This window comes from Protomyctophum parallelum (assembly GCF_964188405.1).
Source record: "Protomyctophum parallelum genome assembly, chromosome: 8".
Classification (NCBI taxonomy): Eukaryota; Metazoa; Chordata; class Actinopteri; order Myctophiformes; family Myctophidae; genus Protomyctophum; species Protomyctophum parallelum.
Genome location: NC_139703.1, coordinates 3,394,947 through 3,422,394, shown reverse-complemented (window position 1 = coordinate 3,422,394; position 27,448 = coordinate 3,394,947). Strand labels below are relative to the sequence as shown.

Sequence of the window (27,448 nt, the reverse complement as noted above, 5' to 3'; positions counted from 1 at the left end):
TTTGTGTTAATAAAATAACCCCAAAAGTCCTGAACCATCATGATACGGTACATTACATACATTTCTAGATCCGCCTATGGTTACTGTCACTGCGTAGCCTACCACCAGTCAATTCAATTCAATTCAATTCAAAGGGCTTTATTGGCATGAGAAAACATACGTTTACATTGCCAAAGCAGAAAGAACAATACAACAATACAGCAATACAATCAAAACAAAAATTATGTACTTTGTCAGAATCTTCAATAGATCAACTTCTATGTACCAAGGTCACGATCGATGCAGGTCACCAGTCACCAGAGGGGGTACCATTCCCGCCGTAACATTGACGTAATGGCCGCAGTCGACAGACAGGGGGTGCTCATGATCCACATATTGTCATCATCACATTCCCAGCATGGCATCAGTATTTAAAGGGCGGCTCCTCATCATTGTGGGACACAGACCGCTATTCTCAACCCCCTGCAGGAGCGCAGAGCCAAGTTGGACCCTTGTGTGAGCTACCGCGGAGAAAGTACGATAGCCTACTTGTTGCTGCAGAATCCCGCGTGAAGTAAGTACAAATAACCATACACTTTTACACATCTAAATCTAATCTACCGGTTACTTGGGACGAGTCTAGACTATAGTCACCAACGTTGGCTGAAACATTCACTGGTTAGTGGTTGCACTCCGTGTGAGCACCCCGACTTGGAAACACGCGTTTATCCTTGAGCAAACGCAATTATGAAGATCAAGATCAAGATCAAGTTAATTATTTAATCCAATGAATTTCCTAGAATGAAGAAAATATTCCTTTTCACGAGGACTAATAGGCTACTAGTCTACTAGCCCACAGGACAAGGAATCCAATTATCCCAGACCTGTTCTGTGGTCTGGAAAATAAAAATAAACGAGTCCTCGCCGGTTTCGCCATTGAGAGCCTAAATTAAATGACGAGATAAATACAATATAGATCGATAATTCATAGGCTATATTGTAAATGTCAAAGAAATAAAGTAAATTGTTTTTTTTTAATTAATTAGTTATAACTTATAAACCAAACCAGATTCGTGCATGCTTCTCATAAGGAGCCTAATATGCAATTATACATGTTGGATCAGTCCGAGTGTCCGACATAATTGCCCTTCAGAGCAGTGCCAGTAGTTCTCAACCTGTTCAGGCCGAGACCCCCCAAAATAATCATATTTTAACTGGGGACCCCCCCCCACTCACCCTGACAATTGACAAGCCAATGTCTGACAATGTATAGTAGCCTATAGCTTTCTTTTGATGCATGGTCTTATTACACCCCCCCCCCCCCCTCCAGGTAGCTATTACCATTAAAAAGGCCTTAAAAGTCCTTTGATTGTCAATGTGCAAATACCCTGTATAAACCAACCACTGCGTTAGACAATAGAGTATGCATAGCATTTTGGAGCTCCTAAACTGAACAGAGTCAGGGAGTCAATGTCAAGGAGCTGAGCTCGACTGCCAAATTGATTGATTGTGTATGTTATTAGACCCCCATTTGAAAATATAGTTTTCAAGCCAAAGTATAACATAGGGTTATGTTGTTATAACTCTTCCTTGATTGGGGACCCACTGGAACCTCCTCAAGGACCCCTGGAACACCACTTTGAGAACCATAGTAGGGCTGCAATACCAGTGCTGGTTTCTGCAGTCTGCGCATGGAGCAGTCCCTCAGCTGTCACAAATCCATTTTTCAGCTTTAGCCTACTTTGTGTATAGGCTAAACGGCTCCGTTTAGCCTATATACACAATGAAATGGATCAAATATGCCATCTTGGGTTTGAGCTTTCTTAATCAGTCGCCTCCATGTGCCCTGCACTGCTTATATTATTATAAATACATAATCTGCTATTGTGCCACTGACACACAACTGCAGTCTGAGCTACCGTATCTTCACACACACACTTCTTTCTGAGCCGTGGCACAGAGCAGGCTGCTGTGGCACTATACAGTCCGTGGATTCCCTGGAAAGGAAAGCTCTCTCCACTCTATAAGTTTGACTTTTATAAACCTGGACATATCTTATTACTACTATGAACATTGAACCTAATGTGGCGGCACTGGTGACCAACTTGTTTTCTGGCCTGGCACTGCTGCTTCTTCAGCTGCAGAATGGACGGTGCGCTGCCTCTAGGTGGACCTATGCATTTATGATGCGGATTTCTATGCAGGCTCACTCTGTTGGTGTTGCAGGCTGAATGAAGAACACTACCAAAGTTTACATTTGTATGGATTAGCCTACCATACGTGCTCAGGTTTTCCTCTGGCTTGGTGAGTGGCTGGTCTGTTTCTGAACAACTTAGTGAAGACATTTGGCACAGTGATGTGTAACGTGTTGTTGTTTTGTTGATGAGCTGATTATTCCAGATATATATATGTTTTTTTACCATGATAAACCAGAAGACTAATATCTGCCTTGGCTAAAGTGAAAATTCACTTTGCATGATTGAGTGGTAGGCTACCAGTACTAAGTAGATGTTTGGTTTTCCGTGCATGGAGACCTGGGTTAAAATCTAGGTGGTGGGTTACCTTGATGCCATGATTCATAGCACGTTCAGCCATGGGGGGGTAGGTCAAATGGGGGTGAATGTAGCAACGCTCTGTCTGATATCATGCTATTGTTCCTGTGGTTGTGATGTTTTGTTTCATTCCCATGCAGGATAACAGGGTTTGAATCGATTGATTGAATAGTTTATTGACAGTTTAAAAGTACAGCAGTACATTGAGGTCCATGTAAACATTCAACATTGTCTTGAATTAAAAAAAAATCCAGGTGTTAAGATCAACAATTCTGACCAGGTCTGAAAATCAAGTTTAACATAATTTCTTTCCATGTAGGCTATTCACTCTACAGTAAGCATATTTTAAGTATAGCACCAATTCCCTCCTATTTTCTATATTATTAATTTAGCAAATTATGAAGCTATGATTTCCTTTATCACGATTCACATCGTAATAATTTATTCTGTGAAAAATAATTGCCATTTGAATTGTTGGTCAGCATTGTGCTGGACAGCGGAGAACTGTCCTGTTATTCAAAGCCAGGGTATAAACAGTGAGGGTCAATTGATATGCTTGCGAAATGTAATTCAATCTCAGGATTTTGCTGTGTAATTTTGCCATGCAAAAAAACCCATCATGGAGTGTTCCTGAAGTGAAGTTTGTGGTGAAAATAAACGTTTTAATGGTAGAGGTGCCCAGTCAATCATGTAGTGTTAATCGGCTTTATATGGCCATTAAACCTCTCAGTGATATGGTTCTCAATCCCATTAAAGCGACCTTGACTATAAACACACAGCTAAACCCGGGGTGTGAAATTGCACCCTTATGGGCCAATTTTTACACTTTAAGAGTTGAATGATCACTGCCGGTTTTACTGTGTACACGGGGTGTGTAGATAATTATAGATGAAAGCTGGACCGGCCAGGACCCATAGGGGCCTCTGTTGTGACTGCTTATATTCACAGCGAGGTCTCCACTGAACTTGACCAACTTTCTCTTTTGTTCCTCCTGCTGCAAGCCCAGCAGACGTGCACAAGATGTTAACTGAAGTGAATGAGACATGGTTGTCATGCAGGCCCAGTGCACCGGAATATCTCTTCTTTCACGACTTCAAACATTGTACATTATGTTCAATGTTTCTTTTGGCAAGGCATTAAAAGCATCCAACTGTTAGCTTTAGTGTAATTCAGTAACTATCTTTGGGGCAGTCCTCCACGAAAACTGCAGAATGTTTGAAACTATACCTGTAGTTTTTGCAAATAAGAGAAACAAGTGTGCCATCCTTGAGTAAATAAACTGTAAGAATACATGAGTGAGTGACTGAGCGTCACTCAGGTGACAGACTTGATTACTAATGTGTTGTCGCTTTCCTTTTGCAGGTGCGAGACGACAGTAGACAGAGCTAAATTAGCTCTTCAAAGTGGCATGTTTCAATAGTCTGGGATCACACCTCAGTCATAAAGAGAGACAACATGAAGGCGACAGCCCTGCTCATCATTTGCTTCTCGCTCATGTCAGTTGCAGCCCAAGGGAAGCCAAAGTTCCCTGGTAAGTCTCATTCATACATACACTGCAAACCTTGATGTTATCTAGACATTAGGGCTGACCTAATTTCCTCTTAGCGTGCCGTGAGGCGGCTTGATCTACAAATACACCCCCCAGCAATGATGTGCAAGCACACCCCCTGGGCATGATGCTAGAATGTCGCAGGGGCTTATACTCAATCCAACCCTTGATGCTGAGTGCCAAATATATATATTGTTTCTTTTATTTGATTTTTTTTTTACACACACACACACACACACACACACACACACACACACACACACACACACACACACATTTCATTTAGCTCTTGTTATCAAATTGATGGTGCCAGTCACGATTGCAGGATCTTAATGCCATTGCCAGACGCTCTTATCCAGAGCAACTAACAGAATGCAAGGCCAGAGTAATTAGTGCCATGAACCCTAGTCAACCAATGGGTTGCCAAGAAAACAATTACCGCTACAAAGTAACTTGGATTACAAGTAGACTTCAATCCTGGCATCTCTATAAATAACATACTTATCCTTAAATCAAAATGTCATCAGCTTTGAAGAAACAAACACAGGGTTTGTGACAACCAGTGGACTTGAACAAAGACTGACACTGTGGATTCTTAGTTTGTGATGGACTGGTTTCTCTTCATGAGCAGATTAAGGCCCCATCTTATCGTAACGTGATAAACGCAGTGTAGACCGGTGGAGGCTCATGTGATATTGTTGCCAGTAAGAAGCTTATGTTGGTAGATGTCAGTAGATGTCAGAGTGACTTTGGTTCAAAGAGCTGTCATAGCGTGATGCCATCGATACCCAATGTACTCCTAATGGTAAAGTTATCCTGTGTTGCTGCATCACACATTGTTTGTTGACAATAGAGCCTGACCAATATATCGGTTTGGCTGATATATCAGCCATTATTTGACTTATAAGACAAATTTCAGTGTGAACTGACAATAATGTACTATATCATATCATATTTTTCAGTATTGGCAATTGTGCAGCCAATTTGTCCCATTTCTTTATCACTTTGAATCTAGCATCCCTCTCTAACATCGGTTAGACTCTAGTTGGATGAAAAAGTTAATGTATAGCACAAGGGTTGGATAGGAGTAGTTCATATTTAAACTCCAGGGTGAAATAATAATTAAATTGAATCTCCACACACCTAGGGCTCCATTTTTGTCACCGCTAAACCCCTTATCCCTAAACTTCTTTGCCTTTTTTACTATTTTGAAAAACATTTTTGATCTAGTTCAACTAGCCAATCTACATTGACACGTTGTGAGCTTGTAGACTGGCCATTTTAACTATTCAAAAATGTTTTGCAAAATAGTAAAAAAAATGAAAAAATTAAAGAAGTTTAGGAATAAGGGGTTTAGCGGTGACGAAAATGGAGCCCATAATACCCTGGTTATCTCCCTTTGATATGAAATACAGATCAAGAGAAAGATCCCAAGTTCTGGAATGCATGGGCCCAGCGGACTCTGAAGAATGCTCTACAACTTCAGAACCTAAATAAGAACAAAGCAAAGAACCTCATCCTCTTCCTCGGAGATGGTAAGCTATAACACAAGTCTTTCAGTACTGACCCTTGTGACACAGTGATAAAATTACCGTCAGCAATTCTTAAATCCACTTAAATCCATTTTCAGCTGTATTTTGATGAAGTGGGCAAGAGCTCCTCACTGAAAGCCAGCATTGTTAATGTGGATTCCACAATTTACCCCTTTGTCATTTGTGACTGATGAGATTAAGTATGCACTATTCAGTCAGCCAAGAATCTCCATTCAGCCAGAGCTAGGTTATGGATCAATGTAATCCTGAGTGAGGGTGAATAACATGTTTAAAATGAGGTATGCGAGCAATGAGGGGAAAAATAACAGCTGTTATTCCTATACATTACTGGGCTTCTGTTTGTCAGGTTACTCAGTCACAAATTATAATTTATCATCCATTTGGGATTTGGGACTCCTTCTACTCTTTCTGCTGCATGTGTAATGTCTACAGCGTATGTGTTATGTCCTCTCAGGTTCAGTAACACATGATAGGGTTGCACAGCTACGCAATGCATGGTACAGTAGAGAAGAGCAAAATGTATGACGCTCATTTGTCATTGGCAAATGGCAAGTAATTACCGGGGAACAGTAGGGAATCATGCTTGTTTAAGTGCGTTCCCTATGATTGCCATTATGATAATAGCATGCAAACAAAAAAAAGTCACTGAGATCATGGAAAGTGGCTCTGTCACACAATGAGCAATAGTCTACATCTATGTCATAGTACTGGGTTGGTAGTTAAAGAATAGGCTATGGACAATTTAATAGAACACTGTTTGGAGTTACACAGTCACAATTACCTTAATTACTATGAAGGACCTGTGTATCCATCCACTGTGTGAAGCTGCATTAGTAAGGCTTGGCAAACATCCATAGTATTGTATGCTCCATTGCTCCTGTCAAAACACTTTGCACACGAGGTTTATCTGTATTTATCTCTTGTTTTTGTATGTTTTAGTTGATTGCAATGTACATGTAGTATGTACACAACATGAGCTCAATATCAACAATGTACTGTATCTGTTTTATATCTATATCAACAGAGATAGGATGGTACATCATAATATGACATAGCACAATGTAAAAGTGTGATGATTCGAATGAAGCGTGGAACCTGGGTTAGGCTGGGTAGCCAGATTGCATAAAACATTTGACACACTGCATTGTCCATCCATGGAATGATTTGGCCAATCCAACTTCCCTTCCACTACTGCCAGTTTTGTAACGTGTTAAATTAATTGTAATAAAAACATATCAGAAGAATACATTGGAAATAAGAATACAAAAACAACTTTAGCACACAGTAATGCAATCTTTAGCCTGATTAATATTGTATGATGTTAATTCTGAGAAAGTGGGCACCAAGTTCAAAGTTTTCTTTTTTACATGGAGTGGAATTAAGCAGTAGCTCATGACTTTGTCATAGTTTGTTTTATTATGTTACAGGCTAAGGGGCTTTATTCGTCCCAACGTGAACCCAATATCATCCACTTTGTATGAGAACAAACACACGCCTTAGCTGTGATATAATCACAATATACCATGACATGTCATGAGTTTGTGCTTTAAAAAGCTAGCACATTCCAAAATGAGAGAAGGGGTCATCATAATAGTATGCAGTGAACGCAGCAACACACTGAGAATGAATGCCACACACACACACACACACACACACACACACACAGTTAATGTACTGTAGGAGACAGGCTATGCTCTTTTTCTCTGCACCCCGAGGGGAAAATGGATGGATCCGCTGGTTTCTCTAATAGACGGCCTGCTTTTGTTGCTCAGGAATGGGCGTTTCCACGGTGACTGCCGCACGAATACTGAAGGGGCAGCTGAGCGGACACAGTGGGGAGGAGACCCAGCTAGAGATGGACAAGTTCCCCTTTGTGGCTCTGGCCAAGGTCTGACTCTCTATTATATCATCGCTTCATATTGATCTGCCACTGCTTGTTAACCCATTCTGAACGGGCACCCATTTTGGTGTTGGCATCATGTTATGCTTTAGCTATTTAAAAAATAGCAGATCTACAAGCTCATATCGCGCCACCGAGTGGCGCGATACGAGCTTGTAGGTCTGCTATTTTTGAAAAATCGAAGACACTTTTAGAATCTGATCTCAGGTCAGAATGGGTTAATAATGAAACTGTCAGGATGTAATAGACATTTTTAGAATCTGATCTCAGTTCAGAATGGGTTAATAGCTTCCATGGGTCCGGATGACCGTAAAACAAGGTTATACACTCGGTCATGTCATATAGAAAGTGCATTATGTTACAGCGTTTTAGGGCATATTAAATAAAGTTATGGTGCAATAGTTGACTTACAGTGTTAATGCCTCAGTCAGTGCACAGATTGTGTATTTATGGCTCTATTCATAATCATAACTTGACTACAAGTACATGTAATTCAGCATGTTTTGACATTGTATATTATTAGAATGATTGTTGACATAGTGAGGGGAGGATTTAGCAAGAGATCAGCCAGAGAATCGCAGCAGCAGGAGCGGTATCGCAGTTGCTGCACCGCACTGTTGTGACGAAAAGAGAGCTGAGCCACAAAGCAAAGCTCTCGATCATATACCAACCAATCTTTGTCACAAGCGGCCGAAATTAGTTTTCTCTGACGGGTGGCTGGCATCTCCCTTAAGGCATAGGGAGAGACTCTGAATAGAGCCACTGCTCCTTCATGTGTAAAGGAGCCAGTTAAGGTGGTTCAGGCATCTAGTATGGATGCTTCCTGGTGCGTACCACTGGGAGGAAACCATGGGGCAGACCCAAGGACCAGATGGGCTGATGGCCTTGGAACGCCTCATGATCCCCCAAGATTAAGTGGCTAATGTGGCCCAGGAAAGGGAAGTCTGGAACTCTTTGCTGGAACTGTAACCCTGACCATGACCTGACTCTGGATAAGCAGTTGAAGATGGACGGATTGTTGACATCCTTATTATGTCAACAGTCAGCTCACATCATCACACAGCAGTCATGTTGCACTCATACCCGAACAGTATTTAAACTTTGAATGTCCGCTAATGTCGATTGGCTACATCTTCAGTGCGTGACACAGCGCACAACGAAATATAAATGGAGACAGAGATTATTGATTTTTATTTAATACTGTTTTTATTAGACATTTTGTATTTGACATAACTTCAGAATATCATTGACAGATAAATGAGTAAGTAAGTCATATAATGACATAATAGTGACAGGTAGTGTAAATGTACAATACAAATAAAGGTATATAAATGCGATAAACAAGACAAAAAAACAAAAAACTGTTAAACGAACAGTGACAGATGGTAACAGACAAACAAAACTAAGACAACAGGACAGACACTCTTGCTCTCAAACTTTCCCAACAAGTTGTTGTGCCCTCTTAGAGGGGTATATCAACTGATTTTTTTTTAAATGAAAAAAAAGTAAAGAAAAAACACTCTGTTCCTTTTTGTTTTTTCCTTTCCAATTTTTGATTATGTTATCTATTGTGTAGGAGGGGTTAGCGTGCACTTATTGAAATAGTCAATGAAGGGTTGCTAAGTCTTGTGAAATCTGTCTTAACTCCCTCTCAATTAAAACTTTATCTTTTCCAATTGCAAATAGTGCATAACATCTTTCATAAGTGTAGTGTGAGTCGGAACCTGTGCTTGCTTCCAATTCAACAGTATCAGTCTGAGATTATTTAAATTCTTAATGCTACTTACTCACATAACTGGCCTGCTGTCTCTGCAGACTTACAACACAGATGCACAAGTGGCAGACAGCGCCGGCACGGCAACAGCATATCTCTGTGGGGTCAAGGCCAACGAGGGTACAGTGGGCGTGAACGCAGCTGCCGTTCGCTCCCAGTGTAACACGACGGCAGGAAACGAGGTCACCTCCATACTCCGATGGGCCAAGGAAGCAGGTAAGAATCTCGGATGATGCCATTCAATTGATGCTTTTTCATTTTTATTCAAAGGGCCTGTGTGTGTTTTGTGTATGTGTCAGTGTGGGCGGAGTCGAAACAAAAAGCTCTAAATCCTGTCATGCAGCAACAACTGGTATGGAATTTGGCAAACATTTGTTGAAACAAGACACTCCATTTCCAAGTTCAAGGCTAAATGCAGAGAACTACTCGAGTACACACAGAACCACATACCGGTACTATGGTCTAGTAACACTCCAATCAAATTCATGTAAATCAAGTCAGATGAAAGCTACAGTATCCCAAGTCACAAAACCTCTAATTTGTCTTCGGACTTTAACCACATCCCATTCAAACCCTAACATCCCTATTCTGGGCATGTCATAATAAGCAAACATTTGGCAAAAATAGGTGAACATTTGGAGAAAATGGCAGAGCTACAGCTCACAGCATGTCATGTGACATTATGTTGGTTGAAGTAACCTTGGGAACCAACATCAGGAGCCCATTTCCGTAGTCTTGTGATGCAGCTTGGTGTGCAAGAAGTACAGTATACCCCCTGGAAATTACGCTAGTATATCACAGGAACTCCAATCGAACCCTTGATTCTGAGTGCCAAGCAGGGAGGCAGTGGTTACCATCTTTATAGTCCCTTGTCTGACTCGGTCAATCTGGTTGTTTGTATAGGTGCAATAATTGATAATAATATTTTTATATTTGTAAATCCTTACTCATCTGTTGTGCGTATTTTGTCTTCCATGCCGTTTCACTTGTTTCAAGGCTGGGGAAAGCAAACAAATGGTGCTCTTTCGTAAAGGGCTTCATGATACAGTTCACCTACTGCTCAGCTTTGACTGTGCCTGTGATGCTTGCTTAAAGTGAATGGCACATCGAAGACACCGGTGTCTTTGCTTTAATATCTGTATTTGACTTTCTGTTCAACGCATCATTCAGAAACGTGTTTGTTTTCTACAGGCAAGTCTGTGGGAATAGTGACGACAACCCGTGTGAACCATGCCACCCCTAGTGCTGCGTATGCCCACTGTGTGGACAGGGACTGGTTTTCTGATAACGAGATGCCGCCAGAGGCACTACAGGCAGGCTGCAAGGACATCGCCAGGCAACTCTTTGAAAACATTCCCAACATTGATGTGAGCTAGGACTTTAATTTTGTGCTTTGTTTTTGTCTTTGTTCAATTATACAGTCAATAGCTGTGTTTGAGTTAAATGTCTGTTGTTACACGCCGTCATCTCGCTGAGGAAAGCCGTAGGGCCAAAACAAACAGTGTTTTGAGTAGTTTTGTTCTACTGTGAATAACTAGCCCATTATTAAAAGGTATAATAATTTGGATTTGTTGGTTGTCATTTATAAAACACAGCTCCACAACACCAATAGCACACACCTTCTGACTGAAATTGAAGCTTATTCATTGCAGCTATTATATGTGGATGTCTAGGTAATTATGGGTGGAGGGAGGAAGTACATGTTTCCAAAAAACACATCAGACGTGGAATACCCTGGAGAACAAAAACACAGCGGGACCAGGAAGGATGGAAGAAACTTGGTTCAGGAGTGGATTGACAGGACTAAAGAAAAGGTGAGTTATCTTTCAACTCCCATCTTTACTCCGCTCCAACAAGTTCTGCTTCCCTCTTTTTAATCTACCATTAAATTCACATATTCACGGACAGGACCGTGACTGGCATGTTAATTTAGACACGGTCACACCCTATACCTATAACATGTTTCCCACTCGCCCTCACCCCTGTTTTTTGTTTTTTACTTAACAGAACGGCCGTTACATTTGGAACCAGAGGGAGCTGTACTCAGTGAATCCTAATACCGTGGATTACTTGTTGGGTGAGGTTCCAGTCTGTCTCACGTCATTATGAACATCTCATTTCAGCCCAGTCTGAAAAATAAATAATTGAAAAGAAATTCTGGAAACTAGCTTATCTATAAGCTCACAACACAGCTTGCGGATGTGCTATTTCTGTGGTCATAGGTTAAAGGAAGTGCTGTTAAGATTTATTTTTCTTCCTGTTATTGTAATATCTTATTTCTATATGAACTGTGCTACTGTGTTATCTCAGGTCTGTTTGAACCCGGGGATCTGCCGTATGAGCTGGACAGGAATAGAGAGACAGATCCTTCCCTGACAGAGATGGTGGAAGTGGCCATTAAGATCCTCAGAAAAAACCCCAAAGGATTCTACCTGCTTGTGGAGGGTGAGTTGGCTCATTCAAGGTGAAATTGGACAGTGCAATGTTAAAGGAGAGACATTCCACTACTCCAGAAATCCAGAAACGTTTACAGCACACCATTTATCAATGAATCCTGGAGGGTAGAGGGTTAACAAGTATTTTTCCTTATCCAGATAAAATATGCAGACATACATGCATACAACGTATAGGCATGCTCACATCCCGTTATGTTTGGAACAAGAAGGGTTTTGGTCATTAAAAGCAAATGGTTTCTGTAAAAAGCAGTACATTTGGCCCAGTATGATCATGACAATGATGAGAATAATATCTGAAATGATGCAGATAAACTCAGCTTAAATCATTAGTGTAAGCCTTTTATCGTATAATAACATGAGTCATTATCACCTTTTTTGTGCTGAACCTATGAGTTGTTGGTACTAATGTCCATACTCATTTTGTGGAATGCTGTAAATATCTGTAAATTACAATTAATTAGAGCATACCGGTGTTATCAGTACATCGATAATATCGCTATATGAAACAGGGCCAGCAGGGGCAGTTAGATAGGAGCCATGGTTACAATGTTTGCAAGGTAATGAGTTCCTTCATGTCACGTTAATGTAAAGCCTGATTCAGATTAATCGTGACTTGTTGTTGAGTGCCTATTTTTGACACAGGACACTCTCATGCGGCTAAGCACAAGTCAGGGTTAAAGTTTGCATACTGAGGATGCTTTGCCGAGGTTGCTGTGACTTAAATGTCTCATCCGTTTATGGGAAGGAAGGAAGCTAATCTGACATCTCTGCACAGGAGGTCGTATTGACCATGGACACCATGAGGGCAAGGCCAAGCAGGCGCTGCATGAGGCTGTGGAGATGGACCGGGCCATCGGCCGAGCGGGATTCCTGACCAGTCAACATGACACCCTGACTGTCATAACTGCGGATCACTCCCACGTCTTCAGCTTTGGAGGCTACACGCCCAGAGGAAACACTATATTTGGTATGTAATACTGGGCCTGAAATTCATTTTGTGAAGTATAGCATTGTTGCTATGCTCCAACACACACGTGACGTACGTGTGCCTGTGCGTGCGTGCGTGTGTGAGAGAGAGAGCAGCGGACGAGATAGACAGATACTGTATAGTAGAGTATGGGAATATTTGATAGGCTGCCGCTACAGTATAATAAGAGGTCAAAGCATTTCTCTGGCGACAGTACAAGTCTACTACTGTACGTGACGTGTACGTCCTGTACAGGACTCCTTATACACAAAGTTCATAATAATGATAATATGAACCAGGCAGACAAAAACAGTGTGGACGACGGGGGAAGGGGGGAAATGGAGAGTTTTGTAGGAGTGGAAACAAAGACGTGTAGGCTGGAGATGTTTGCACCAGTATTGGTCTGGTATTTATTAATGGGTTTTGGCAAACTGCTCCAAGAGAGAGGGGAGTGCTGCTGAGTGCGTGATAGGCCTGCGGTCATCCATTTCACTCCTGCATTTGTATTGGCTGATTTTTATTATTGACATTGCTGTAAATGTGTGCCGGAATTTCCTGCATTATACATTTTCAGAACTCAATTATATGATGCGCAATTCCCACAATCCCAATGTCAAAATTCAGGCCCTGTATGATGTAGTATTATCATGATGTGCACTGCATTATGATGTGCACTTTTTATTAACCCGTTTAGACCTGAGGCTGCTTTCTAAAAACGCCTTCTAAATCCTACCTACATATTTATGAAAAACATAATCATCAAGTTATATGTCCAAAACTGTCAAAAATAGTAAAAGTAGCAGATCTACAAGCTCAAAACATCTGCTACTTTTGATGATTTTGTGACACTGTAGTATTATGACATTCATTCACGACAAAACACAAAAAGTTATAATATGGAAATAAGACGTTTCTGCCCGACAACAGTGATGTATAGCGACAACTAAAATGACACCAAGGAGTTATAAGGTATAAGAACGTCAACGTATACTGTAGGTGTCTACTGTCTGTATTAATTTATTTTGACTTCAGAATTTGTTTAGGTGGAATACATAATGCTTTCTGTATTCGCAGGTCTGGCCCCCATGATGAGTGATGTGGATCAGAAGCCCTTCACGGCCATCGTATATGGGAATGGACCAGGTTTCAAAATGGTCAACGGTGTCAGGGAGAATGTTTCCACTGTTGACTACCGTAAGTGAACTCTGGAACTGTCCAGATTCTGTTTCATATTAACCACAAGAACCCGCCCACTTTAATGTCTAGGACTAGGTAGTCTACTCAGCAAGTAGGTGAGAAAGAGTGAGAGATTTTCTATTCACTTACATTACCCATACAACACTATGGCGTATAAAAGTCACAGGCAACACAACAGACCTGAAAAATATCCAGCTACTGTAAATAATAGGCTTCAATATAACCCAGAGAAACTTGCAATAAAAGTCTGCATTAAACACAAAAGCAACAGATCCCCTCATTTAGCAGCTTCATAATAAAAACTAACAAGCCTATAGAATAGTAACCGCCAGACAGCAAGACCAACACAATTGCTACAATTAACAATGTGAAAAGCCTTTAAAGTTAATTTTGCTCCCAGTTGCATCAAACTCTTGCAGAACGGAAGTGCAGAAGGCACGCTTGTGTCGACGCACGTCTCGCCCCCACTCAAGTGACTACTGGCCAATCACAGCGCGTCTTTTCCGGGACTTATCAATTCAATCCAATTGGCATGAGAAATCAAACGTTAACGCCTGCCGTCTCAGAGGCTACATTGCCTCTGATTGGCCTGCCGAACGCCCCCCTTCTGTGATGCGCGCAGACGTTTGCCAAGCTTCCTCTATATGCTTCGCAAGGAATCTCAGGAAAGCTTGCCTACTCTCGAGAAACACAGAGCCGTCATACCCCTATCCAAGTATGAGCAGGATCTAAACAATGTGTGTTAAATAAAAAAAACAGAACCAAAACCCAAACCATACAAACGGATCAATCAAGCTCTCCCACACAAAGAGAACAAACAAAATGCAAACGACCACGAGAAAACAACCAACAGAGAAGAAAGCAACCAACACATACACACACCAGATTGACTTACATTGTATGATGTAAACAGCTCAACTTGATTTTGCCATTTTGTATTAGGAAGAAAACCTGGACTGGATCCGGATCCAGATCTTCAAATAGTATTAAAATCAACAAGAAGTTAACATTTGTATTTAAAAAACAAAACAAAAAACAAAGTACTGTGTGTGGTGATGCTCTATTGTCTGACTTTGTGATCATTTATGTGCTAAAAGAGTGAGTTTGAGAGATTCATTGTTTCAGCATACAATGTAAGTCAATGTCCTCATTGACTTACATCGTACATTTAGAATGATCAATTTCTAATCAATGGAGCAATTATTTTTGATTTGTCCACCTGTGGAGTTACATGGAGTTGCAACGTTAACTACACAAACTCAAGTGGTCTTATCTATACTTACTACAATGTTTATTTTCCTATATGTGGTTGACAGATGAAAAGAACTACCAGGCCCAGGCAGCAGTACCTCTGCGTATGGAAACTCACGGAGGAGAGGACGTGGCCATTTTCTCCAAAGGACCCATGGCTCACCTGCTACACGGGGTCCACGAGCAAAACTATATCCCCCATGTCATGGCATATGCAGGCTGCATCGGCATGAACAGAGACCATTGTCTTAAGACAGACGGCGACAATAGCAGATTAAGCCCAGCGTTACCCAGCCTGGGCCTAGTACTTTTTATCAGAGTGGTCCAACTTCTGTGCTGACCCCACCCCCCTCCAAAACCCATGATCCCACTTTTAATGTCCTAGTAAAAGTAGCTCCACATACGTTTAACCAGTTAAATGTACTCTCATGTACTCTCTCTCTCTCTGTGTGTGTGTGTGTGTGTGTGTGTGTGTGTGTGTGTGTGTGTGTGTGTGTGTGTGTGTGTGTGTGTGTGTGTGTGTGTGTGTGTGTGTGTGCGTGTGTGTGTGTGTGTGTGTGTGTGTGCGCGTGTGTGTGTGTGTGTGTGTGTGTGCGTTCGTGTTACTCAACGGCTTTGACCACGGGACCACTGTCACATTTTTAGCATTAATGGTACAATACGTTCTGTATAATGTTTTGTATTACATTTAATATTATGTTTTGTAAAGATAAATATTCATGGAATTCTAACTACAAAAATATTCATGAAATTCTAACTACAAAAAGTAGCGGCTGATATTTAAAAACATGATTTCGTTTTATGGAGTTAAATTACTCACTGACCACCACTGTGCAATTCCCAATCTGTGAGGATATTACAAGTTGGCCCAGAAATAATTGTCAAAACACATGTGATTTGAATGATAATATAACATTAATATATAAGTGTTCAGATGGGTGGACCACGAACGCTTTTGAGATTTTCCAAGTGGGCCCTGATCCAGAAATGGTGGGGGAAGCGCTGGACTAGAGGTTTTGGATACTCTGCAGCGCCTCTGACTTCACTGGGTGGCCATGCGAGTGCTATTGTGTTAGGGAACCCGGGCTGGGAGGACAATGAGGCAATCTATAGGCCGCTCAGGGTGCCTGTCAGCAGGGTTGTTTAACCCATTCTGACCTGAGATCAGATTCATAACGAGGTTTCCGCTGGACACACACTGGTCTGATCAACCCATTCTGACCTGAGATCAGATTCTAAAAATGTCAGTCGTTCTTTGATTTTTTTCAAAAATAGCAGACCTACAAGCTCGTATCGCGCCACTCGGTGGCGCGATATGAGCTTGTAGATCTGCTATTTTTCAATAGCTAAAGCATAACATGATGCCAACACCAAAATGGGTGCCCGTTCAGAATGGGTTAACTGCGGCAGACGATACCATGTACATACAGTATATAGACAAATCCGCAGAGTGCTGTGCTGCCCTTGGTGCAGTCATAACTCCGGTGTCAATTGGATCTCATTGTTGCCTCTTGACACTGCAGATGTATATGGTTGCCGCTCGGCAGATTCATCTATAGGAGAAGGCATGTGATTTCAATACATTATCATACCTTCTAGAGATGCGTGCATTGGAGTTATATCTGCGGACCCCGCGGTTATGGCCAGTGTGGGCGTATGGAGTCATACAAATTTACATTATGATTAATAGCGGATCAGTCGTGAGTCGGTGAAATACTACCCAACGAGGAAAATATGAATTTGGTGAATAGCCTATGAATTTGGGTGTCTTTTCGTCCAATTCTGTGAATTCCAAGTCTACCAGCTTTTTTGCTTGTCCGCTCTCCAACAGGAGAGGCTCATTAACCTACAGTGTGTAAAGCACACACACAGCAGCGTGACTTCATTGATTCTTTAAATCCCCTTCCCTCATGGATGGTCTAATGTTACTGTAGTTCCTCTAAATGTGTCTCTAATTAAATTACAATTCTGTGTACAATTAAAAGCCGGGCCGCTAATGGCTGGGTGCCTTGTCAACACAAACAAACGTGTTTAGTGTTTTTTAGTAAGATACAAGTGTCACAAGGTGGCTATGTTTAGTATGATACCTTCGATAACATATGGCATTCGTTCTTTTAAGTGGGGTCCCAGGGGTCCTTGAGGGGGTTCCATTTAGTTAATATAGCATCAAGATCAGTTTAAACTATAGGCTACATCTGATATTATACAAAAATTATAATCGTGGAACATTTTGACGTCACAAATCTTGTATGGGGGTCCCTGGCACATTTTATTTCCTCCGGATGTGGGTCCTCAGCCAAATATATTAATTTGGGGGTCCTTGACATGAAGATGTTTGAGAGCCACTGCCATGTGGAACAAGTGTAATTTTCCATAACAATAGAGAGCGAACATGGCTTCCAGATGGTGGTTTATGTAGAGAGCTTTGCAGTATGCAGAGGAAACTCAGGAGAGGAAGCTGCAATGTGCTTTTGCATTGACAAAAATAATCAGGTTCTACTTTTTTGTTGTTGTCGTTTAAAAAATAAGGCTAGCGTGACAGCTTGTCAGGTACATTTGGTCAAATTGGTCTTTTAATATTTATGGAAGCCAATTATCCTGTTTTTGTTTTTTTTATATTTTGTTTGCTGCAATTTCTTACCGGCTGTGACTATTAATGTTAATAGCTGGGAATATTATTTTGTTTCAATAAATGTACCCGGTTTGTTTTACCGGATTCAAACGGACACAAAATCTTGATTAATTTGTTTGTAAAAAACAAATGAATGCTTCTCTCTTATAAGCCTCCTTCCATTAAAGTCACCCTCTGCATTCGAGGAGAATAAAGGCCCCATGACCACTAGTAGTGGAAATACGGTCAAATGTTCTGTTTATCTACACATCCAAAAGTTCTGCTGTTACACATATCACAGGTTCATAAAGTAATATTGTTTGGAGTAGTAAGCAGCCGTCCTCCTGATAAACAAGCTCCATCAGAAGTCAACCTTTCCCGCAGATGATTAATTGATTGATTGATTGAATACTTTAGTCAGAAATGTAAACGGCAGGGAGGTACAGTATTAGGCTAAAAGGATAACACAAAATAGTCCTGGTGGACTTGTTTCCCCCATCGTGTTGTTAACTAAAACCTTTAGGATAAAATGCACAATAGTGTTTACTGTTGGCTCAGCAAATGACTATAGGATTGATCCCCTTTACTGTATGTAGTACTGTATCTAATACAAGTCTACCTCATAAGCTTTCATCTGAGTCACACAATCACAGTGTGTCCATCAGCACAAATGAACAAAAACTATAATAGTCCTGTCCTGCAGTATGAATTCTCATAACACACTGTCCACCTGATGTTGTGATCAAAAGCAGAAATTGTGATGTATCCTAACCAATAAAAGTTGTTTATTGATATTTTGGGTTTCCATATGTTCAACCAAATTATTCGTTTAGTATACCTTCATCAAAACACTACTAAAACACTGCATCTATAAGCAGATTGGAATGCAGTGTACTGTGTTCCACATCCATGAGCTTCAGCAAAGCTGACATGTTCAGCTCCGCTTTATCTCTGCCTAAACTACCAGTTCTATACTGTACTTTTCCAGCTGCACTGTTATGGTTTGAGTGAACTGAAGCCACAGTCCCTGGCATTGAGTGGTAGCTGGGAAAACAAGAGGAGGGCTCTTGTTGGATGAAGCATGAAAAATTGAGGTTTAGTTTAAATGGAATGGGTATGAAATAAAGTCCTCTCTGTCTCTCCAGAACAATTCTCAATATCAGCACACATACTTGCTGCTTGGAATGTAATTCCTGGAAGGCCCTCCATCCAGGCCATTTTCTGTCTGTACAATTCATAAGCATTTTAGTTGATGCTTTAATCCAGAGCGATTTACAAAGTGCAAGATTGGAAGTTGCATCAATGCTAGTAATTAAACAAACACCGGTGAAAATGGCCAAGTGAATAGAGGGCAAAGAAAATGACCTAGTGCTTCAAAGTCACTTGGATAGTGGATACCAACAGTCATCTAAATAACATACTTAGCCAATGCAGACAAGCCAACCGTACTGTATGTGTTTATTTACACACACGGAGTGAGAAGATGTTTGGAGTGGGGGTTGAGAGGGACCTTTCAGCGCAGTGTGAAATAAAGTCAGATCTGAAAGCTGTTTGGCCTCATGAATGGTTGTTTATTAAAACAGAAGAATAGGTCGACTGATGAGAACGCAAGTACCTCTTAAGGAGACAGTTGCGTATAGCATGAAGCATAAGAACAGATACAGTTGTATATATGCATTGAACAGAAACAGAAGTAGGTGTGTCTCCCAGCTCAGTGGTAGATCTCACGGTTGGTAGTGCCAGCGAGTAACCAGCTCAAACCGGGAGACCGGTGGCCTTGGCATCTTCAGGCCCTTAGACCATGCACGTACAGTACTGTGATTCACACCCTCCCCTACTTATATATGCTCAGTCGAGCATACACGTCCTGTAGATAAATAATTAATTTAAAGTGTTATCTATGAACTGACTAAGGGAATCATTATATTTCCCTAACAGGGTCTTTAGGGAAGGGACTCAAGGGAGTGTCTTAGGGTTCCCACACATTTTTAACAATGCATTTTCACAACTTTTAACAACAAGTATTTTACCCCATTTGTTCTGGAGGAGAAAAAAGTGAGGTTGTTGTGCCCCGGCCTCACAACAACCCCCCAATCCACCCCCCTGCTCCAACATGATTTCATTTTCTTCAACTATTCAACGGAGGTGGGCTACTTGGAGCCAATTAACTTGTGCTCTTCATGACTAAGAGAATCCTTCATGGCTATGAAGAAATTCTGATGATCTGCACATTTCTTCCATTGGATTTCCGTAATTATCCTCTATAGTCTCCCAATTACAAACATGAAATTACTAAATGCCCTAAAATGCCCATTTAATGCTTTGGAAGCTGCAGGCCGCAGACATTGTGTGAACTTGAGAGTGCGACTACAGCGGCCAATCCTATATAGACAGAACATTTGTAATTAAGGCAGTGAAGCACATACTCAGCTAAATTGACATTTTAATTACAAGCATACTATGAAACCAGGCTCTTAACTTGGCACAATAGCTCCCACATAAAAGAGCAGCTTTAGCAGCACAAAACTAACCAAGCCTCATTGTCATAAAATAAATAACTTGTTGTTGTTAATTGTGCTCGTTCATTTTGCTTAGGGAATGGTTTTGCATGTTTCCATCATATAATTAATTTAGTTGTTTAATGTTTATCGTCCCATCATGGTCCTCCTTGGTCCCTAGTTTCTTGCATGGGTGTGAATTGGTCCTGAATGTGGTGCTTATATAGCCATGCACTGACATGGGAGCGTCTCTATTCATGAATGGATCAGGGACCGATGATGAAACAAACTGTGACGAGGGAGTGGGCCCCGATAAAAAGGGTACCTCCGGATAGCTGTTTGACATGAAGAACCTGCACCACAAGCTCTGGCTGGCTGACATCCAAGATACATGCATCATTGGTTTGGGCCTATGGGATCACCGCGGAGCCATTGTCCATAATACTCTGCCTCTTTGGCTCAGAGGCAATAGCCCTCCAGCGTCACCAAGGAGCCAATTATGCCAGTATTTAGCCTCATGCCGAAACAGTCTGTGCTCCTGATGTAAATAATCCTGGGACACTCTATAGAGGGTATGCGCGTGACATCATCATCAAACCCGGAAGTTATGCAGGAACAAAACTAGCAAAACAAAAACTTTCTGGTCTTGACAGCCCATACATCCAAACAGAAAAGTGACTGCAGATTTTGTCTCTTGTATTGATTTCTTCATTTTCACCAGTTCAGTTCCCCCCCCCCCCCCCCCCCCCCGTCTCCCCGATTTATTGTTATATTGTTGAGAAAAAAGAAACACCTCCACTACATTTGAGCAGTCCTCCTGACCATGCAGCATGCCCCTGTTGGATGACCTCCCCGCAAGCAAACATGCAATTAGGCTCTAATTCTAAACAAACATTAACCCATTTAGGCCTGAAAAAAATGTCTTCTAAATCCAGTTTTCTGAAATACCTAAATGTTTCTAGGCCTATATCACTCAATATTTCATGTCAAGGACCCCCAAAAATGATCTGTAATTGGCCTCAAAGACCCCCCATCTGAAAATATGTCGTTCCAAGGACCCTCTGGAAGCAAAGATTTGAGTTAAAAACATTAATTCTGAAAAAAAAAAATCAAAATTTGAGGCACATTTTCACGATAAAAAAAAAGCAGACCTACAAGCTCGTAGCGCGCCACTCGGTGGCGCGCTATGAGCTTGTAGATCTGTTATTTTTCAATAGCTAAAGCATAACATAATGCTAACACCAAAAGGGGTTGATCCCGCCCAGAATGGGTTAAAAGTCCATAGACTTATTTCGGAAAGACATTCCTTCCCTCAACAGTAGTGGGTGTCTATAAAAGAAACAAGTTTTACACATCAATATACACTGTAAAACTGATCTATTATATAAAACAAACATAATAATGACATTTACCTCTGTCTTCTTGACTATTGAACACAACTCACGAGGAAGGGCACACAAAAAGAAAGAGAGTCACTATATGGAGCAAGGCCTAAAGTGTGACAAACAGAATGGCTTGATATACATGCACTGTCACGTATTACCCGGGGCATTGCACAGAGCAGACATACAAGCTGCCACAACAGGGACCAAAGAGGGAAAAGCCCATGCTTTAGTGTAGCTTTTATAGTAAACCAAACAATTTGGAAAACAGGAAGTCTAGTGTCTACCTCCACAGTAGCCCAGGATGGGACATGATGATTCTAAACTACGGCCGTCTAGCGTCTATAGACAAAGCCGCGCCCATGGTAACGTCCAAACCTGCCTCTGATGCTCATTGCATGATTCTAAACTACAATCACAAATATAAACTTCAATCAATTATTCAAGGAGGGACATTTCCTGACAGGCTACATTCGGGTTCATGTGGTTAATGTAAATTAAGGTTCCTACTGTATCACACAAAGGTGTGGCGCCCCTATAGTAACTCTGAGGACACCCTAGGGGTCAAGGGCCCCCTGTTGCAGACTCCTGCTGTAGAGTGAAGAGATAAGATACAACTAGAAAAAGCGCCCTTCTGGGCACAGGTCTCCACCAGGATTCTTCCTCAGCCTAGTGGGAATATGCGTGCACAGTTTCATCGCAATCGGACGCTGCGTTGAGGAGTTGTGGCGATTTGTACAAAGCGGGCTACTCCTGAAAACTGTAGGAGCCAATCGTGGCCAATCAGGATGGAATATGAGAAATCAAACAAACCTGTCTTGATCACATGACTATGGAGATCATGTGTACCGATTTGCGTGAAATTTGGATAAAATCTGAAGGAGTAATATTAGAAAATGTGTTTTACATATGTGGGCCTCCTGGTGGCGCTATAAAGAGCAGATGTGAAAAATTCCAGACAAAGGTTTTTCCGTGGCCTCTAGGGAGTTGGCATACAAAGTTATCCACAGATCGTGCAGTTAGAGGTAAAAACACTTTTCGGCCAGTTATAGCGCCACCTTGAGGCTGAGTTGAAATTGTTCATGTGGCATTTCGTCCTCGGCCTAGTGGGAATGTGGGTGCACAATTTCACGGAAATCACGCGATGTGTTCATGATTTGCAGCATTTTGTTTGAAACTGAGCACTCCTGTGAACTTTGGAAGCCAATCTTAACCAATCAGGATGGAGTGTGAGAAATCTGAAAGACCGGTTTCGTTGAATGGCTCTAGACTGAGACTGTGTACCAATTTGTAGGTGTACTGTGCAAAAACTTGTTTTGCACAAAGCGGCCTCCTGGTGGCGCTATAACAGGCCGTTCTGGAAAGTTTGGGGCAGAGGTTCATCGTTGGCATCCAGGGAGTGTGTGTGCAAAATTTGGCATCGACCGGGTTAACGGTGGCCGAGATTAGCTGCTCACGGACACACGGACGGACGGACGGACACACACACGGACGGACGGAGTGCAAAACATACTCTCCCCCCATGCCTTCGGCCTGGTGGAGACAATAATACTGTAGATAAATAGCCTATACCAGGTAAACGAGGAGCCTAGCATCTGTCTAAAGTCTAAAAAACAACTAAATCACATTAACATTTGTGGTTGAGAAAACACAAACCTAACAAATAAAAAGGTGCCCGGGATGTAAATTATTTGCATAGTAAACTACCATCGATCGAAATAATGGAGTTAATAACTAAGGGATAGAGTTAAGTGCTACGAGGTGATGTGGTATTGTGATAGGTGAATTTAGAATCATAAATTATAAAAACTAAGAATAATAGAAACAAAAATATTAAGTGGTACTAAAGATTACATTTTTGATTGACCTTTAAACCTTTTCATTTATTCTATAAACTTATTCTAGATTGACTTTTATAAACCCTTTCATTTATTCTCATCACTTTCTTCCAGAGAGAGACAACTCTCAGAGGGAGAAGAGATAGATGGATGGCTGAATGGGCAGATGGGTGGGTGGATGAGAGAGAGAGAGAGAGAGAGAGAGAGAGAGAGAGAGAGAGAGAGGTCTGTGGAGGTTGCCGCACTGTTTTCTTTGGGACTTTTTTCCTAAAGAAAACAGAGGGAGGGAATATGATAGTGAGTGGATTAGGCGCCAGTCCCGTTCAATTCCCTCTGGTATATATGAAGCCAACCGCTGAAACAGGACCACCAGATGCTGTGCCCCGTTCCCCAGTCCTCACCCTTGGCTGATTGGAAACAAATGTTTGGGAGTGGACACTGAATGAGCATGCACAGTGGCAGTCACTTGTCCACCATACAGCTCTGACCAAGAAAACCCTATTCAGTCTCAACATGTTCATCTGTTTTCCAGTGGCACTGGCACAAAACAACTAAAAAACAAACAAACAAACCAAAATTATTCATTTTAGAGGAAAGATATTGTTAGAAGTTCAATACACGTGACAGGCAAGGTTATCCATAATCGATATGGAGTAAAATAATAATAATAATAATAGCAAGACTCCAAGGTGATCTGCACTCTGCAGTGACCTTGGCATTCCTGTTTTTACACAATTTGCAGTATTATTGAGAAGTATGTTGTTCGTGCGGCTGATACATGACATGGCCGTAACTTGACCTCAGACATCACTGGAGGTTGGTGGAAGCCAATGACCACAGGAAGTCTGGAGTAATGGTGTCCGCTCATACCTTACTGCTTCCAAAGTAACACAAGAAGACCCAGCTGGCACCAGAGATGTCACATCTCTGGTGCCAGGATTCAGGAAGCCGGCTACAAAGTACAATTGAAAGCGGTGATGCGCCATCCTGTGAGAGGGTTATCTAATAGTCCAATAAACAGGCTGTACACTTAAAATTATGGATTCACAAGATCTGGCATTTATTGATTGCCCACAATTATCCCAAATTGAATGGTCATGTGATATACATATGAACAGCAAAGACATATATGAAAGCAAATACGACCTGTTACATCACGAATTCGGATTCGATCATATCAGTCCACAGATTTGGGGGCCCCGTGGCCCCGCGGCCTGCCAATATATAGCAATCTCTCTCCCACTGAGTGACCTTGACTGCGCACAGCTCGGCTGCACACTCTGAAAGTAATGGTAACTGCTTGAAGGGTCTACTGTCCCCCACGTCAACATTGCCAAAAGATAGCCTGTGACATCACATTTAAATTGTTTTGTTCATATGTTTCGTTGTACGATGATTGGTGGTTTGACCACCTACGTACTGAAACCTTCTTGATCTCAATACATATAAATATGTATTCACATTGTCAGAACCCCAAGGGGGCTGGGGGCCGGTCCCCCAACCCTCATCTGTCAGAGGTCTCCCACCTAAAATACACTTTCAGTCCCTCTGACACATTGCATCTTCCAGGAGGTTTTTGCCGCCATCTGCCCCCTCACCCTGGAAATCACAAATAGCTGTCTGAAAACTGGAGTTGCATCCCCTCCAGTTTCAAACATGCTACTGTCCATTCATTACTTAAAAAACCCAGCCTAGACCCACAATAACTTCCAACCCATCTCTAAGCTGCCTTTTATATGGAAAGCACTTTGGGTCAACTTGTTTTTAAATGTGCTATATAAATAAAGGTGACTTGACTTGACCTATTAATATATGTACACTATGTACATGCGCTACCACATTTGACTATAGACTAAAACAAAGTTGTTCCATCAGTTGAATAGCCTGTAGTGAATGTAGCATCAAGTTTTACATTTCAGTCAGATAACTCACGAATAGATTTAACCAATATTTATTCTAGAATGAGAATACAAGTGTGCATATAATGTTTTATCTTGGCGTTCGGCTCTGCTACTTTTTTCTCCCTGCTCGGCACAATCAAACACCATCATTAAACATTAAAGGCCTCAATTACACCTATACAACAATGTTGCATGCAAGATGTCAGCAAGATGTAAGTGTCATGGCCGCCCCAATGCATTTCCAATGGAAGTCACATGGTTTGATACGTTTTTGTTTGATGGCTGTGTTGTGCCCCCCTCCCCGCATCAAACAGAAATGTTGTATCAAACCATGCAAAATACATCTACCATGCAACATTGTTGTATGCTAGAGCAGGGAGATATATATACACAATAACATAACATAACATAACATAAATAACAGAGCTCACCGGTGGTGCTGGGGTGGTGGTGGGAGCAAATATCACAACCAGGAACCATAAGCAGAAGGAAGGCAGGAAGAGCATGCAGTGTAATGTAGTGAGCTTAAGTAGCCCGCCCAATTGGTCAGCTGACTGCCACATCAGCGAATGACATGTGGGTCTTGCACACACTGAATACACCCACATAGTAATGCAGCATATTAACCCCTTGAGTATATGTATGCACCCTTGAGCACAGCATGAAACCCCTCGAGTATATGATTGTACAGGTATATCTGACTGAACTAACTCTGCAAGCTACCGTATGTATCATTTATTTTCTTCGCTTAGCTATAGCTGCTATACAGCAGGCAAATATATATACAGTCAGGGGGTAGTGAATTAAAGGTTTTACCCAGAGAAGGATACAAATTTAAATGTATTCTCAGTTTTGCAACCGTGTCACACTCCAGCAGCAGACCAACACGCTCACAATGTTTCGAGCTTGTATGTTAGGTATTTTATGAATCTGGCTTTATAGTGACCTTTTTGACCTATACAACCTGGTGGATGTTTCTGAATGAACAGGATCAGCTAATGCGGGTAACATTTTCATGATCTGGCGTTTGCCATTTAAACATAATGGGTGTTGTTGAAATACTAGCCTATCTCATCACGGCAGGACTTTCACCTGTTGTGTATAATGTACTGTAAAAGTACATTATTACTCAGAGGTTTTGTTCTTGCAAGCCTCAGTCACATCATCGTATTTTGCGATGACGTGACTGGAATGTTACCGCCACCGTGGAACACGTCTTGCCAAGTAGCCTAAAGTTAATATCCAATTAACCTAATTGCCTGGTGAACCGAAACCCTGTCACCCCCACAGGCTGCTATACTCCTGAAAATGCACCCAATTAAAGAGAGGCCCCTGCATCATTATATAGCAACCTTCAAAGAGGGATCCTAGTTTGTAAATCGCGTTCATTCATCCATTCATTCATTCATTCATTCATTCATTCATTCATTCATTCATTCATTCATTCATTCGCTTAGTCAAGGTGTCTGTACTGTGAAGGGCTGAATTCTCCACACTTTGATGTATGTTGTTCTAAGCAGAGTAAGCTCTTACAAACATCTGTTTACATTTATGCCTTTTTCCCCAAGTAGGCCTGTACATCTTTTTACAGAGTCAAGTTTTACTAGTGCAAGACTGACATTTTAGTTGTTCCTATAGGATCGTCGGCCCTCTCCGCCTTTCTCTCTCACACACACACACACACACACACACACACACACACACACACACACACACACACACACACACATACTTACACACTTGCGCGCGCGCACACAGAAGCCTCTTGAGTAGAGTGGAAATGTTCATAATCAGAATGTAATTAACAGCATTCAATCTTGGGCCGCTGTGCCCAGAACTCTTATCTCTCTTCACCTGGATAAGAAATGCGATTGACCATTGATTGGACAGAGTGGACAGAGACTGATATCGGGAAAATGCAGGAAACAGAAATACAGAGGCGGAAACAAGGACAAGGGCAAATATAGTGTGAGAGAGAGAGAGATAAAGGTGAGCAAGGGGCAGGGGAGGATTATCCAACGGGCCTGTTGGGCCCAGGCC

The 27,448-nt window shown here is 41.6% G+C and overlaps 1 protein-coding gene across 1 annotated transcript; it reads left to right on the top strand.

The window, feature by feature from the left end:
• The first annotated feature begins 448 nt into the window (after positions 1–448).
• Positions 449–15,885, top strand: alpl (alkaline phosphatase, biomineralization associated). The gene is made up of 12 exons (XM_083772150.1): positions 449–553; positions 3,894–4,062; positions 5,496–5,615; positions 7,406–7,521; positions 9,349–9,523; positions 10,499–10,674; positions 10,981–11,121; positions 11,315–11,384; positions 11,618–11,752; positions 12,539–12,730; positions 13,805–13,924; positions 15,244–15,885. Exons 2-12 carry the CDS (start codon positions 3,987–3,989, stop codon positions 15,516–15,518), a joined length of 1,596 nt encoding a protein of 531 aa, XP_083628276.1. The 5' UTR covers positions 449–553; positions 3,894–3,986; the 3' UTR covers positions 15,519–15,885.
• The last annotated feature ends 11,563 nt before the right edge of the window (positions 15,886–27,448 follow it).

Excerpts from the sequence above, each read along its gene's own strand:
- alpl (XM_083772150.1), top strand. The coding sequence starts at position 3,987 with ATGAAGGCGACAGCCCTGCTCATCATTTGCTTCTCGCTCATGTCAGTT. Across the intron at positions 4,063-5,495 it reads AGGGAAGCCAAAGTTCCCTG|ATCAAGAGAAAGATCCCAAG; the intron begins GTAAGTCTCATT and ends TATGAAATACAG. Across the intron at positions 7,522-9,348 it reads CCTTTGTGGCTCTGGCCAAG|ACTTACAACACAGATGCACA; the intron begins GTCTGACTCTCT and ends CTGTCTCTGCAG.